The 15,362-nt window shown below is 61.0% G+C and overlaps 5 protein-coding genes across 5 annotated transcripts; all 5 read left to right on the top strand.

Annotated features, from left to right (window-relative positions):
• Window positions 1-167: 167 nt before the first annotated feature.
• Window positions 168-1,304, top strand: LMJF_35_0620 (hypothetical protein; the record flags this gene model as incomplete). Its single annotated transcript, XM_003722409.1, has 1 exon — window positions 168-1,304. The coding sequence occupies one exon, from the start codon at window positions 168-170 to the stop codon at window positions 1,302-1,304; it is 1,137 nt and encodes a 378-aa protein (XP_003722457.1).
• A 637-nt stretch (window positions 1,305-1,941) lies between these two features.
• On the top strand, window positions 1,942-3,735 carry LMJF_35_0630 (conserved hypothetical protein; the record flags this gene model as incomplete). Its single annotated transcript, XM_003722410.1, has 1 exon — window positions 1,942-3,735. One exon carries the CDS (start codon window positions 1,942-1,944, stop codon window positions 3,733-3,735), a length of 1,794 nt encoding a protein of 597 aa, XP_003722458.1.
• A 1,934-nt stretch (window positions 3,736-5,669) lies between these two features.
• LMJF_35_0640 (beta-fructofuranosidase-like protein) lies at window positions 5,670-8,942 on the top strand (the record flags this gene model as incomplete). Its single annotated transcript, XM_003722411.1, has 1 exon — window positions 5,670-8,942. The coding sequence occupies one exon, from the start codon at window positions 5,670-5,672 to the stop codon at window positions 8,940-8,942; it is 3,273 nt and encodes a 1,090-aa protein (XP_003722459.1).
• A 1,231-nt stretch (window positions 8,943-10,173) lies between these two features.
• Window positions 10,174-10,347, top strand: LMJF_35_0650 (hypothetical protein; the record flags this gene model as incomplete). The annotated part of the gene is made up of 1 exon (XM_003722412.1): window positions 10,174-10,347. The coding sequence occupies one exon, from the start codon at window positions 10,174-10,176 to the stop codon at window positions 10,345-10,347; it is 174 nt and encodes a 57-aa protein (XP_003722460.1).
• A 598-nt stretch (window positions 10,348-10,945) lies between these two features.
• LMJF_35_0660 (conserved RING finger protein) lies at window positions 10,946-14,788 on the top strand (the record flags this gene model as incomplete). The annotated part of the gene is made up of 1 exon (XM_003722413.1): window positions 10,946-14,788. One exon carries the CDS (start codon window positions 10,946-10,948, stop codon window positions 14,786-14,788), a length of 3,843 nt encoding a protein of 1,280 aa, XP_003722461.1.
• Between the last annotated feature and the right edge of the window lie 574 nt (window positions 14,789-15,362).

Raw genomic sequence — 15,362 nt, forward strand, 5'->3', positions numbered from 1 at the left:
CAAGTCCTTTGATGCATTCTTGTCTCAGTCCTTTCCGCTCCAGAACCCGTACCCTCGCCGGTGGCGATGCGGGAGCGGAAGTCGGCAAACAGCTCTGCTCCATCCTTCCCTCGCACACACGAACGCTTTTTCCTTTTTTGTCATACGCCACGGCAGCCCAGCACGCAATGCTACCGTACGGCACACTGTGGAAGCTGGACGAGATGCTGCACGCGGCTGCGCCGCCGCCGCGTCGCACGACCGCGGTGCGCCGTCGTCAGGCGCTCTTCTACTTCGTCTGGGGAATTTCTCTCGTGTCGGTTTTCCTGATTCCTTTTCATTACGCCTCGCTGCGACGCCTGCGTATCGACAGCGAGCGTGAGCTGCTCGGACTGGTGGCACCGACGGTGGATCTCACACAACTCCACATCCGCCAGGACCAGGCGTTGCAGCGCCTCAAGACGTGGAGTACAGCGCGCTGGGTCAACAAGCACCCGGAGAGGTGCGAGGACGACAACGTCGGTGATGCTGACGTCACAGCCGACTTCGCGCTGGCCTTCTACCTGCATCCGTCGTCACGCACGCGCCTCGATGGCGTCTTTGCGCACCCATACGTCCAAGCGGTCGCGGGGGGTGGCGCTGGAGTGCTGTGGCCACGCCTCGGCGACGCTGCAGAGGCACCCGACGCGCCGCAGCACGTGCCGCGTGCTCGTACGCTGAATGAGGTAGCGGTGGATGCTGCGGAAGACCCATTGAATCCGGCAAAATGTTTGATTGCCCTACGGCGGGATCTCCTGCAGGCAGGTTCGGAGGGCATCGAATACGACGAAAAAACGGACCTGGTCAATGCGCTGCAGGAGACGCTTTCTCAAGACTCGGGGCTTTACCGCATCAACGTTGGTGGGCCTTCGCACGCTGGCAAAATGGTAGTCGATGCCGGTGATGGGCAAGCAGCGACGGAAAACGTACTGGCTGCGCTCCTCTTGTGGTTGACGGGCAGACACAAGTGCAGCCATGCGCAGGAGGAAGCGATCAGCCGCGCCTTGGCCGTGTGTCAGGCGCCGCTCTCTCGCTCCCTGCGCATGAGTTTCGGCTGGAGTGCTGCACCTGGCGCCGCGCGTGCCATGGCACCCATCGTGGCCACCGTGCAAGAAGAGGCGCCGGCACCGCAGTATCTGTGCCTGTGTAGCAAGCACGGCGTGCAGCCCCCAGTCGCCTTGGTGGAACCAAGGAGTGGCACGGTGACACCGCTGTTCCTCTTGGATCCTGCTCGACTCGAGGCGAGCACGGAAACGTGCGCTGACGCCTGCCTGCATAGCGGGTAGCGTGTATGGAAAGGGGAGGGGGTGGTCGCCTTGCCTCGCAGCTGCTCCCCCACACACGCACTCATTTCCCAGAAGACTCGACATCGGTGTAGTTACCAACGTGAGGCGCCGCATTTCCGTCATCTTTGGCCCCCCTCCCTCCCTCCCTCCCTCCCTCCCCACACACGCACCCCGTGTGGTGGTCGCGGAGATGAGGACCCCTGCCTTGCAATCCCCCCCCCTCTTGCCTTGGTACAGACCCTCTGGAGACGGAGAGGGAACCGGCAAGGGGGACATAAACGACGGCGACATAAACGTGCATCGTGTAGCGCAGTAAGGAGAAACGCCCATTCGCACCTTTCGTTGCCCTTGCACCCTTCACGGATCACGTGAGAGGGTGGCTTGGAGGTGCAACCATCAGCGAGTGGCGCAACAAGCCTTAGCGCACACAGAGGCATACGCATACACATGCACACAGACGCACGTCCGCACCTGTTGTCGTCCAGAATCACCTCTCCCCCTCCTCATCTCCGTCCCTCCCTTTCTTCCCCCCCCCTCCATCCACCCACAGCACGACGCATAATAGGGAGACGGCCTTGTTGTGTTGCACGCCTGCAGACTGCCCTTCCTTCTTTTTCGTATTTCTGCCTAACGTGCTATGTGGAAGCAGACAGTCGGCGACTGGCAGGAACGGCGGCAGCGGCGTCGCGGGGGATTAATCCTTGAATCTCCTCAAGCTAACGTGCCCGACTCTGCCGATGCCACGGAGAGCATCCTGCGAGGCTTTCTGCCGCGCGAGTTCCGCGATCATGTGCCGCAGTCCGTGTACCCGGCATCCGATGGGCCTGAGACTCGCCCGCAGCCGTCACAGTACACACGGCTGGAGCAGCAGACGCTGGGCTGTTTCATTGCCTCGACGTGGGTTGTGGTGAGTGGTGTGCCGGCCGATGACATCCTTGATGTGCGCGACTACTTTGACGCCTATGTCGGGCGTACCGTAGCGCACTATCTGTCCCTCACCACATCTGCGCGGTCGGAAGTGTACATGCAGTTTGCGTCCCCACTGCAAGCGGCGCAGGCGGTGCGCACCTCGTCGTACAGCTTCAATGTGGAGAAGGGGACGGCTGCAGAGAGTCTACGCTCTTTCCCAGCCGCAGGCGGCATGCCAGAGAAGCCGCCGCGCAGTCTTGAGCTGGTTGTTGGCTGGTGCAGAGATCAGGTATTTCTTGAATGGCGCGAGCGTCTGCGACGTCAGCTGCTAGAGGCGTGGCCACGGAGCCAGGGTGGTGCGGCTTCGGAGCCAGTGTCGTCCGTGGGGAAGGCACTGCACGCGAGCGAGCTGCCGACCCCACGCTCGTCTGCGCCGCCGTCGCTCGAGTCTTCCGCCCGTGGTTCTGATGCAGCCGCGGCAACCGGTGGCGGCGATAAAGACGCAGCCGCGCACCCGCTGCTGCCCCGTCATCATGGGCGGCCATCAGGAGCACGATCTGTTAGTCATCCCTCTACAACAGCAGAGACGTCGCAGTCCCACTTTTCGGCGTCCGTCTCTGCGCCGACGGGCGATGCTGCGTCGGGTGACTCAACAGCGGCGGTGCATCCGCTGATGTCGGGGTCGAAGGACTACTGCCATTACAACGAGGCGTACCGCTGCGACGGCGGCTTCTTTTCCAACGGCCTCCACAGCAGCTTCAGCGGCGCTGGCATGCATCACACAACGCTGCTCAGTCTTTTCTTTCACCCGTGCTCGTCCTCGCCCAGCGCGCGGTGGACGCGTTTTCTCTACTACCCTCTCCGATTCGTGGTTCTCCTGTCATGGACTTTGTGGAATATGCTGGCGCAGCTCCTACCATCTCGATCGGCCGTTGTCTTGAAGGGGGGACCGGCAAGTCGACGTCAGCCCCAGGCCGTGCCTGGTGGGGTCGCCCCTGCCGCGGACACGCAACCGCTGTCGCCACCGAGGGTAATACCCCAGACGTCACGGTGGAGGCTGCGTCGAGCGCTGCGTGCCTCTGACGTGGTACCGGCCTCCGCGTCGCCGTTCGAGTACATGTCATTTCTCTTGTACAAGTACATCCCGTTTGCACCAGAGCCAGAGGACGTTGATGTGGCACTCTGGAGTTGGCTCGTCCTGTACAATCCGTACCCGCAGCAGAGTCTTCGACTTCTGAAGCAGAGTCTACTGGTGCGGCAGCAGGTCGTCAGCGCCATGGCAGGACGTCCTCAAGCCGATGGTGGCCTCGACGTCGCCGCTGCGGACGTGTCGAAGTGGACAAGCTTCGAGAAGGTAGGCGTCATGGGTGTGGAGCGGCTCACCGGGTGGGAAACGCAGCAGTCGGTGAGGTGTCGTCAGGAGCTACCGGTACTGCTAGCGTGGAGGCCTGCATGGTGGTTCGCGCGCTACTCCTCCCTCTCTCTTTTTATGTTCGTGGTGCTAATCTACTGGTACGCCTAGGTGACTCAGCAACGTGCGTGACGGGGCGGAGCAGTGCTCGGCGCCTGCCCAGTTGTCCGTGTGCGTCTGGGTCTGTTTGATCGTGGTCGTGATGATGATACGGGCTTCGTGGTATCGGGGATCGTATCGAAGCCAATGCGATACGCGGCGGCACCTGCCGGAAAGCCGCGTGCAGAGACATCTTTTACTTCGACAACTGGGTGTGGGTGTGCTATACCGAAATCACGCGACACACATACCCTCTTCTCGCCTTGCCATCCGACGCGGCGTTGCCTCATCGCCCCACCCCACCCCCCACCCGTCCACGCTCTCTGTAGTCCGGTATTTCATGCATGACAAGGTGGGGGTGGGGTGGCACAGCATGAGGTGGAAGCTGAGAGCGCTGTTAGTTATTTGTGACACGTGCATATCCCGCCCCGTTCACCGCGCAGACACTCGCCAACAGCTATCGGAAGCGAACATAAAGTTCGTCGTCGCACTTGTACATCCCTTTCCCGCCGTACCCACATCTTGCGATGCATCCGGCAACTGACGCCATCTCGCCCCTCTTCCCCCCTCTCCACCCTATGTTTCGCTCTCTCATTCTCCTTTGTGGCCATCCTCCTCACATGGCCGCGCGCATGCGCATCCGATCTATTGACCTCCTGGCCCTTACCTTGTCGCCTTGATGTCCTACGCCTGTTGCTCTTCACGTATGTCTCTTACTTGACGGCGCACACACACACGTACGCACATTATATATATACCCACATATGCACACAATGTCTTCCGCGTCAGCCATCGTTTGAGCCAGTTTCTCTGTCTGTGTGTCTGTGTCATCAGTACGTGTAGCGAAGGCACCCCCGGCGCACAAGCAGGACGAAAGAGAACGCGATCAACACTCTCAGTGCACTCTACCTTCCTTTAAAAAGAACTATCCCTTCCGTGTTCTCTTGCCTATTCTTTGTGTCTGTTTTCGGATCGCGTGCTTGTGCATATTGACTCTTCTGTCTCCGTCACCCCGCACCGTCCACATTAACCTTTTTCCTGTGTGTGTGTTTCTTGTCCTTTCGCTAGTGCGCTGTCGCCAGCGTCTCCTCCCTTGATTTAGGCTTGTCGTATTAACGTCTCCACCCCCCCCCCGCTACCGCTAAGACACGCCCGCCGGCCTTTGGGGTTGTCGATCTCAACAGAAAACGTATCGCTACATTCTTCTATTGTTTCTTCCTCTCTAGCTCGTCGACTCCTCGTCTTCCTCTACACCCCTCAGCGTCTCTCGCCCCCCCCTCCCTCCTCTCTCATCTGGGCGCGGAGAACACCTCCCTTGACCACCAGGCATACTTTGTTGAAAAGAAGTACGAAGCACGCGTAGACAAGTGCAATCGTACAACCCGTGGACGTCATGACGCTAGCCCCTCCTCCAAGGAAGAAAAGAAAAAAAAAAGAAAAGCCAACATTGTCTCTTACCCTACGCGTGTGTGTGTGTGTTTCGTTGTTTTGGGTTACGCTGCTCTTTTCTATTCGTCCCTTCTCTCGATCTCTCCGCCTCTCTCGACATCTCATCATTGCCCCTCAGTGTTTTTTTTTCCTGTCGCTCCCTCTTGCTCCGTTTCTTCCTCTTTGTCGTCGGAAGGTGAGACAGTGTCATGCGAGCGGGTATGACGTGTGTATGGTAGCATCGCTGGTTTCTTCCGTCCCCTTTCCCCCACGCTCTCCTTGTGCGCTCTCCTTGTGGACTTCGCCGCATTGCGCCCGTGACACTGCAAGCAGCATTGACGCTCGTAGGTGAGCCCGGTGGTGCGAAGCATCGAAAAAAAAGGCGGAAGAGGTCGTGAGCAGCACGCATTCCCTCCTCCCCCCCCCCCTCTCTCCCTCCCCTCCACTTTTTCCGGTCGCCATTGCAGCACTTTCCACTGAACGGTAAGAGCTGCAGCACTCGTCCCCGTGGGCTCGGTATGCCTCGCCAGCATCATCATCACGTTGGTGGCGCCGTGTCGGCAGCCGTCCATGCGCTCGCCGTCGCCGTCGCCGCCTTCGTCATATGTGCAAGTGCCGCGGCAGCCATCAAGGTCAGCTTCGTCTCCGATGTGCACTACGATCCAGCTTACGGTACGGCTAACGCCCATGGCACCTGCAACACCACGTCGGCCTCGCCCTTTGGCCAGCCCGGCTGTGACTCACCCGCAGCGCTCCTGGCCGTCGCCACCAGCGATATCATGATGCAGCGCCCCGCCTACACGTTCTTCGCGGGTGATTGGCAGCGGCATGGTATGAGTTCCACGTCGCTGACAACGACCGACGTGTTCGAGCCCTTGTCACAGTACTTCGCACGTATCATGGATGCCTCAAAGGACCCTAGCTTCAACAGACCGCACGTGACGACCGTCCTCGGCAACAACGACGTCATTCCAAACTACTACTTCAACATCACAACCACCCCGCACACCACCCTGAATACGCAGATCGACATAATGAAGCATTACAAGCTGCTGAACACGACGCAAGGAACGGTGATGTCTGAGTGCGGCTACTACAGCGGCATCGCCAGCGCGCATCTGCGCGTACTGGGCGTGCACACCCTGGTGTGGACGTACAATCTTTCACCGGCCCTTTCCGACACCGAGACGGACCCGTGTGGGCAGCTGGCCTGGATGGAGAGCGAGATCAACGCGGCTCGCGCTGCAGGGCAGAAGGTGATCATCATCGGTCACATCCCTCCACAGCCCGACGTCTTCCGCATAATCAACCGCGGCGCCGTTGGCCCCGTGGAGGACGACATGTACTGGAAGCCCATGTACCAGAACGCCTACACCTCCCTGCTGTCGAAGAACAAGGACATCATTGCCCTTCAGCTCTTCGGTCACAGCCACCGCTTTGCTATCCTCGGCGACGAGGAGATGGGGGTGCCGCTCATCGTCATCAACGCCATGACCCCGCTGTACGGCAACCGGCCCGCGTACCTCATCGGCGACTTCGACACGGCCACGTGGAAGCTCAAGGCCTTGAGGCAGCGGTTTGCCCAAACCGCCTTTATTCAATGGAGCAGTGGTCTGGAGGTGGCCGCCGCCCTTGGCATCACCGATTTTTCCAATGTCTCGGCGATCCATGCGGCAGTGGCGAAGATGTTTACAAACGACACACTGTTTGAGAACTACATGACCCTCCGCACCGGTGGCGTGATCGACGACCCGTGCACGACGACGTTCTGCCGCGTGTACACGGTTTGCGCGATGCTCTACGCCGCGCACGACAACATCAACAGCTGCGTGCGCTCGCAGATCCCGTCGTCGTCGTCGTCGTCATCGGAGCCAACAGACAGCAGCGACAGCGCCCCGACCCCTGACCCGTCTGTGCACATCGATTCAAAGCCACAGTACCACATCCGTCCGCCGAAGAACTGGATCAACGACCCCACCGGCCCCTACCGCGACCCTGTCACCGGCAAAATTCACCTGTACATGCAGTACAACCCCAACGGCCCGCTCTGGGGTGACATTGCATGGTACCACGTAACATCGGAGGACTACGTCAAGTGGACGATCCCGAGCACGCCGATCGCGATGTACGCTGACAGGTGGTACGACAAGTGGGGTGCCTACTCCGGCACCATGATGAGCAACAAATACAGCGAGCCGGTCATGATGTACACCTGCACCGAGCCGGAGAACATCCAGCGGCAGTGCGTCGCGACCATCTCGCCGAGCGACCTGGCCGGCAAGCGCACACTGAGCATGTTCGAGAAGAACCCGCTGAATCCCATCCTCACCGAGGAGAGCGTGCCCGGGCTGGTGGGTCTGGGCAACTTCCGCGACCCCACGGAGTGGTGGCGGGACCCCGCCAACCCCAGCCAGTGGCTCATCGCCTTCGCCGCCCGCGTAAAGGACAGTGACGGCGACAACGCGCACATCGTCCTGTTCAGCACCACCGACCCCAGCTTCCAGAGCGGCTACAGCTTCTCCCACAGCCTCTACGTCTACAAGTACAACCTGGACCACATGTTTGAGTCCCCCGACTTCTTCACGCTGAAGCAGGGCGGCGAGCACTACCTCAAGGTCTCCTCCATGGCCTCGCACCGCGACTACATCGTCTACGGCTCCTACCAGGCTAACCCGGCGACCGGCAAGTACGTCTTCGTCGAGGACCCCGCGCGCAGCTTCACCTTCATCGACTACGGCCCGTTCTACGCCTCGAAGACCTTCTACGACCCCATCCTCAAACGCCGCATGATGTGGGGCTGGACCAACGACGAGCTGAGCAACGAGCAGATCGCCTCGCAGGGCTGGTCTGGTGTGCAGAACCTGCTGCGCGGCATAGAGTACGACAGCGTCGAGCAGAAGATCAAGACGTACCCGGTCACGGAGCTGAAGGGGCTGCGTCTGAGCCGCCTCTATTCGCGTCCGGAGACCGACCCGCTCGTGCTGGTGGATGGCGCGCCACAGATCCTCATCACGGCCGGCACGAATGCCACTCGTCAGCACGAGATCATCGTCACTTTCAAGCTTTCCAGCATGGAGCCCTTCAAGGGAAACACCTACTACACCGAAAGTGCCGCTCCCGATTTCGGTGTGATGATCCGTACCAACGCGAACCTCAGCCAGTACACGACCGTCTCGGTACGCATGCCGGAGGCGGTGCGGCAGCCGATCTCCAACCGCGCGCAGGACACGACGTGGGCACCCATCAAGATGTACCCTGGCGCCGGCGCCAATGCTGTGAGCAACTGTAGCGCGGAATGCGCAAAGGAGCGCACGTGCGTTTCGTGGACGTACACCACCTTGCCGTCATCGACGTGCGCCCTGTACTGGAAGACGAGCCGGCGCGTGTACAACGCGACCGCGCACAGCGGCACAGTGAACATCCCGTTGCTATACATGGACCGCACCCATTCCGGCTCTATAGGTTCCAGCCAGCCTCTCCTCGGCCGCTCGCCTGTGAAGCAGACGAATCCTAATGTGGTGCGTCTGCACATCTTCGTTGACGACAGCGTCATCGAGGTCTTCAAGGATGGCGGTCTGGAGACGATGACTGGCCGCCTCTACCTCCCTGGCGGCGAGTCGCAGACGGGCATCGCTGTGTACAGCAAGAACATGGGCAGCGTCACCGTCACCGCCTCGGCCGAGATCTTCTCGATGGACTCAGCGTTTGCCGCTGAGGCTGGCCCAAATTTGATCCGCAACTACGCAAACAGCTACTACAACCTACTGACAGCTCTGGGTGTCGCCAGTTAGGATGAACGTGCCGCACTCGGCGGCACGCTAGCAGACGAAGGTGGGTGGAGGGCAAACCGGGTCTCCAAGGCTCGCCCGTGCCCAAGCCTCCATCGTGCCGACAGCACACACATGAGGGGTTGGGCCTCCCCCCTCCTCGCTGCGCTGGCGCGTTATTCACCTTTTGCGTTTCTTTGTTTCGTTTGTACGGTGGCTCCATGCGTGGCACGTTTTTAGCTGTCTGCTTCTTCGGTGGCGCAGGACGTGCGCACACGCCGGATCACGGTGCCGTCACAACGCTCCCGCAGCTCTCCCGCTGAGGTATGCAGGCACCGACTCTTCCGCCTCGCGAGGCTCCCTTACCCGGTGTGGACAGGTGGTGCGGCGCAGACAGACATCAAGCCAGGTGCGGCTGCGGTGTTCCATGCTACTAACACACTCATGCACACAGCAACAGCAGGCCGTGACCCCCTTGTCTGCAGCGATAACGCTGAGTGTGAAGCAGTGGTGCTGGGGCTTGACCTGCTGCGGGCTCGCCCTACCTCCTCATGGTGCTCGGCACGGGCCCTACAGTGATGGAGGGTGGCATGTTGCGACGTAGCTGGGCACCGGCGCTTGCGCTGCTGGCCCGCCGCCTTTGCGCCTCTCGCTTCTGTTAGTCACACTGCTCGTTGTGAAGTAGAACGCAGGGGGAGAAGCTGACAAGCTGGCGATAAACCGGCAACGGCAGATTAGCTGACGCCATCTCCACACATTACGGGCCCCGGTCACCGATCTCAGGCGCCAGGCCGACATCCTCTATTATCCGCACGACGGACGCCCCCGTCTCCGCCCTCGAGCAGGACCGTAGAAGGCGTAAGACAGGAAGAGCCCGTACGATGCATGGCGCCGATTCGACGGCAGATGGTTCGTCTTAGAGGGCCAGGGATGCAGCCGTGGTGCAGCAGAGGTACCACGGTGAGCTGTGGTTGTCTGTCCGCGTAAACTCTTGGCTGGCGTGTTCGTGGTGGTGAACGGAACACATTCAGCGCACACGTTCAACAAAAGGAGCGCTCTTTCCGCGTTCAGGTATTTTTTTTTCGTTTTGGAACTTTTCGTAATTTGATTTCGGCGTGTGTACGTAATCAGCGAGAGACGTGCGGTGTGGAAGGGCCTTGGAACGGAAGCGAACAGCGAAGAGGTGAAGGGCAACACCCTTGTTCGACTCCGCACCTCATCCACACATGATACGGACGTGCACGCGGAGGATGAGATGAAAACCACATTGCCCTCACTCTTCTCTCCTCCGCTCCTGCCGGCGCGCATGACATCAACGAAGAAGCTCAGCGATTCGCAGGAGGAGCTGCGCGTACACGTCGACCACGTCTTTTTCTCCCCCCCCCCTCTCCCTCTATTCCTTTCCTTTCGTACTCTACTGCCTGTGTAGCGGTTTTCTCCCTTGCCCTCACACGCACGCACATAAACTGAGAAGATGAAAAAAGTCAGCACGCGATCGTGTCCGTCCATCTCGGGTAGACGCCAGAATCGTAGCGGGGGGTAGAAAGCTGGCGGGTTCAAGCGTTGGCCCCGCGAAGCCCCACAGGGGCGTCTTTCTGCTCTTTCCTTTCTCGTCTCTTGCTGCTGTGACGAGCTTGCGCACACGGGCAAAGTAACCAAAACAAGAAAACGGCGGTGGCGGCATAGAAAGCTTTACGCTTCCCCCGCCCCCTGAGTCCCAGCGCCTCCGCTTTGGATGTTACTCCACCTAGCTGGTGCTCTCCTCCCTCTTTCCTTTTCCCCGACCCCTCCCCTCTTGTGTTCGCTTCTGTCGCGCCCACCCTCTGCAGTCGGCACACAGGCGCGCGCGCGCACACACACACACGCACACATGATTCCGCTGCACAGCCCCGCAGTGCACTCGCGTAACGTCTTTTTAGCACCGTAGGCGATTCATAGACGCCTCCATCGCTGAGGAACTTATAGAGAAAGTGGGGTGCATCTGGCACCATAACAACGCACAAGACACACATACATACAGCGCCTTCATGGTGACTCAGCTCGCAGCCTCACCGCCTGCGCAGCGACCGCCGGATCAGCATCATGAGCAGACCACCGACACCCCGCCGCCGCGCCGGCCCTCACCAATGTCCCTCGTCAACTTCTCCTTCACACAATTCTTCGTCGCGTTAGACGAAGTGGCAGCTGAGGAGCAGCGCGCCACTGCAGAGGCCATCGCCGCGGCCCCTGTAACCGCCACATCAACGTCGAGCGCCGTGCTGCCTGTGACAATGCCACACACGACGCAGCCCCTTGCCAACGCCGCCACTCTCTCCTTGCACGACTGCGTCCTTCTCAAGCTAAGTCTAACGTGCGCCCTCTGCGGTCGACTACTGCGACACCAGCCTGCCGCCATCGAAACCTGCGGCCACTGCTTCTGCTACGAGTGCATCAACACCGCCCTGGAGAATGGATGTGCGCCGCGGACGATAGAATGGCCGTGGTGTACGCTGGAGAAAGAGGTCGGCGCCGCTGAGGTGCGATGGGCTGCCGCGACTGTGGTGTCTACATCCGCGAAATCGTTGCGCGCCAGCACAGCGGCAGCCACTCCAGGAGGCGCCCCGCAAGCAACCGAGGAGACTGCAGATGGGCAACACGATTGCGATGAGGTGCAAGTCGCAGCCCCTCTAGAGTCCCGGGCCGCACGCTCTACGGATGCACAGCCGCCACGCCAGCCGCGCAAGTTGCGCAAGGTGCATCAGATGTGCCCGCTGTGCCTTGGCCCTGCCTTCAAGTGGATGCTCGTTCCCCTGCAGCCGCTCGCAGATCTCTGCAACTCTCTACATTCGGCGTACCCAGGGCTGGAGGGAGCGCTTGGGCATCTCACAGCAACTACATCGGACAGCGCTGTGTCCATCACGGAGTCACGGGCAGCGTCTGAAAACTGTGACGAGGCAGGAGGAGAAATCGACGGCGACATGCAGTGGCATGTGCAACCTGCCAGCGATTCGGCTGACCTCATCACCGCCGCCTTCGCGCCTCGCTCGTCAGTACCCGGTGCTGACGACTGGCAGAGCAGTCAGGACGAGGAGGCGGAGCGGCGCCGTCGCCGCAGCACCAGAGGGCCGCGGAAGGAAATCACGTTTGCTGCCGACATTGCATCACGGGTGTCGAGCATTCCAGCCCCGGTCACTGCCGACGCCCAGGCGACTGTGAATCAGACCTCTGACTCTGCCGCTGATATCGCATGCGTGGCGCACAGCGCGGGCGTAGAAGCCATCGAGGAAGAGACGCCCATCTCAGCCGAGGCTGAGGAAAAGGACGGCGGCGTGGCAGGGGCAGCAGTGGCGGCGGTTCTCCAGCTCAGTGCCGATTTGATTCCCTCACCAGGCGGCATCCCTGCTCCAGCGCTCCCCGCGGCAACGACGCAGGCGCCGCGAGACATAGTCTCCTCCAGCTCGTGGCAGCGCGGTGCCTCGCTCAACGCGCTGGCCCCAACGCCGCTCTCCCGAGAGGAGGTGCTGGGGCACTCGCCTACAGATGCCAAAGAAGATGAGGATACTCAGCAGGGTGGAAAGAGGGACGTGGATGCGGTGGTTAACCTTCACTTGGCGCCTGTCCACCAGCACGAGAAGGGTGCGCAGAGCACCGCAGTCGCGACATCCACCGCGGCCGCTCCTCAGCCCTTGTTTCTGTTTTTCACAGCCCAACGTCACCACCGCCTCTTACTTGACACGGTCCCTACACCATCGGACAAAAGCGGCGTGCCGTGGCCGGTGACGACGTCTCCAACGAGAAAGGAGGAGGCGGATGGATGGGCGCCGCCATCAACGCGGCTGCCGGCGCCCCTCGGCAGCATCGATGCGATCCTGCGTGCACGCGCCTCCTCCACATCCGGGTGGTCTGTCGTGTGGGACGGGGTGGAAGAAAGGAAAAGCGACGACAGCAGTGACAGTGACGAAGGCTGTCCCACTACCCGGGCACGATCGAGTCAACGCCCCTACTCCACTGTACAGGTTGCTGAGTTGGGTGAAGATGAGTGTGCTGCCCGGGAAGAAAGGCGTGGCAACAGTGATGTCGGTTGCGAGCATCGACACCCGGTCCCGGCAACCGCTTTCTCAGGCGTGAGCCGTCACACCGTGAAGGATGCGCTGACCTTTGTGCACATGCAGGATGTTTGGGAATTGCACACAGCACTGGTCCGTCGACATCCCCGACTGCCTCCGTGTTTTGTCGCCCTGCGGCACGGTCGCGTTCGCTGGCAGGCAGACGTAGCAGCAGAAGAGGATGACAGCGAGTCAGCAGCTGACTCGACATGCAACGGTGCCCCGCACCCACCGCCGCCGATCCTCTGCGTGGTGGGGCACTACCCACAGCAGGCGTGCCGAAGCGACTCATCAGGCTTGCGTCTCCTCCCTACGCTCACCCCGACCGCCTGTACAGCTCTCGTGCTCGGTGTCCCATGCGTGGACATGACGTGGGTCGCGTCGCCGACGTCTTCGCCTTGGACGGCGCACGCCGTCTCTGGGTGGCAGACGAACACCGCCGTCGTGGACGGCACATCATCACCTTCGGAGCGTGAACGGCAGAGGCCGAACGCATTCCAGAACGCGCTGGAGAGGCTGACGGCGGCGTCTGGCGCTTCTTCGCAGCCACAGCGACTCGCAGAGCCACTGCCGGCCTCGTGGATGGCCACAACGCAGCGCGCTCTCTTGGCCCACCTACACCCCACCGCGCAACCGCGCGACACTCAAAAGGGCGCTGACACGACTGCGGCCCACGCTGCCGTAGATACGTACGTGTTCTTTCTCCTGCCAGACGGCGCCACGCGGCAGCTGGGTAAGATGCTCTATCATCAGTGGACCCGTGCAGAGTTGTGGCAGTCACCGCAAGCAAAGGATGCGCCTCCAACGGTAGTGGCGCCTCTCTCATCATCGTCACGCAAGCGACGCAGAGATGGGGGGGGTGTCAGCGGCATCATACACGGTATCGGCAACTGGTCAGCGACGGACGGCCACCCTCAACGAGCTTGGCGACGTCTGCTGCTGGTGGCCGGTGGTGCAGCAGTAGAGCTTTCGTGGACGCTCTTCGAGGCCCTCGTGGCAACCGCCGTTGCCTTAGAAGACGGCGACAGCTTGGTGGAAGGGCGCAGCGCGACAGGCACGGACTCTTTGGTAAAGGCGCTGACTTCACACCTTCGGCATCGACGCGCCAGTGGCACCGGCAGCTTGTGGATTCATGTAGACGTGGCGGACTGCGAGCGCGAGCCATCGCCGCCGCCGTCGTCGGCAGCGAGCCCAGTCCACTCCTGCGGTGCCCAGCACACACTCTTCCTCCTCTACAGCATGGCGGTGGCACGCGATGTTTTCGCGCAGCTGGTAGCAGAGAAGAATGTGCGCGGGAAAACGCCGTGCACCTCGCCCTCTTCTTCATCGCCGGCGCCAGGAGATCACAGCACCACTCGCACCCGGGCGTACTTGCGACGCTTCAAGGTTTTTCTCGATCGTCTCGCAGCGCTCGTCGCCGTCGTAGCGGCGCCGGCTCTTCCTGGCAGCGCCTCTTTGTATGGAGGCGCGTCACACCAGCAGGAGGCTCGCCCGTCCAGCTGGTTACTGGAGAACATCGCGCAAGGACGCCGCAGCGCCGGCAGCAGCGTCAACATCTCGGCGCTGTCGCAAACGCAAGAGGATGCCGGCGACGTCCGCGCGTCATCCATCATCAGAAGCGAAACGCAGAGCAGCGGCGAACAGGCAAGGAGGCGGCTTGATGCTGCTTCTCTCTCGACGGGCGAGTGCGGCGCAGAGGGCGAACGGCAAGTCGAAGGAGCTGCGCCTCTTCCAGCGCAGCGAGCTGGAGTGTACCGTAGCTTGCTCTACGCCGACACTCCGTAGGGGCCAGGCACCTGCTCGGCTCACGAGCACGCGCCCCGGCCCGCGCTCAGGGATCGGCTCTCAACAGGATGCACAGAAGTACGCAAAGTAAAGACAAGAAAACCAGCGTGGTGGCGCGCCCTTCGCTCACGCACGCACCGGGCACGTGGGGTGTGTACGTGTATGCGTGATGTTTGCATTTCGCCGACCACCCCGGCGCGAGCATGCGGGCTTGTGTGGGTGCATGACGTTGAGTCGCTCTTTGGTGGGGCGCGTCCCCTCCTCTCCCCACGTCTCTTTTCACTAGACACGCCTCTTTCCTACCTCTATCTGTGCATGGCTGTGTCCCTCTGTCCACGGGTTTTTCTGCTCTTGCCCTCGCTTGCCGGCACGTGGAAGTGTGGGTTCTCCTTATGCTCTGTTCCAACTAAAGATATATATATATATATATCTACATATACACATCGGCAGCAAGCTGACGGGTGTCTAGCGCACTGCGGCAGCGCCCTGTATGTAGGTGTGTGTGTGTGTGTGTGTGTGTGCCCTGCCTCCCTCCCATATTCGGCACCTTCTCTCCCCTCTGCCCCCTTGATGA

Source organism: Leishmania major, chromosome 35, assembly GCF_000002725.2.
Source record: "Leishmania major strain Friedlin complete genome, chromosome 35".
In the NCBI taxonomy this organism is placed as follows: domain Eukaryota; phylum Euglenozoa; class Kinetoplastea; order Trypanosomatida; family Trypanosomatidae; genus Leishmania; species Leishmania major.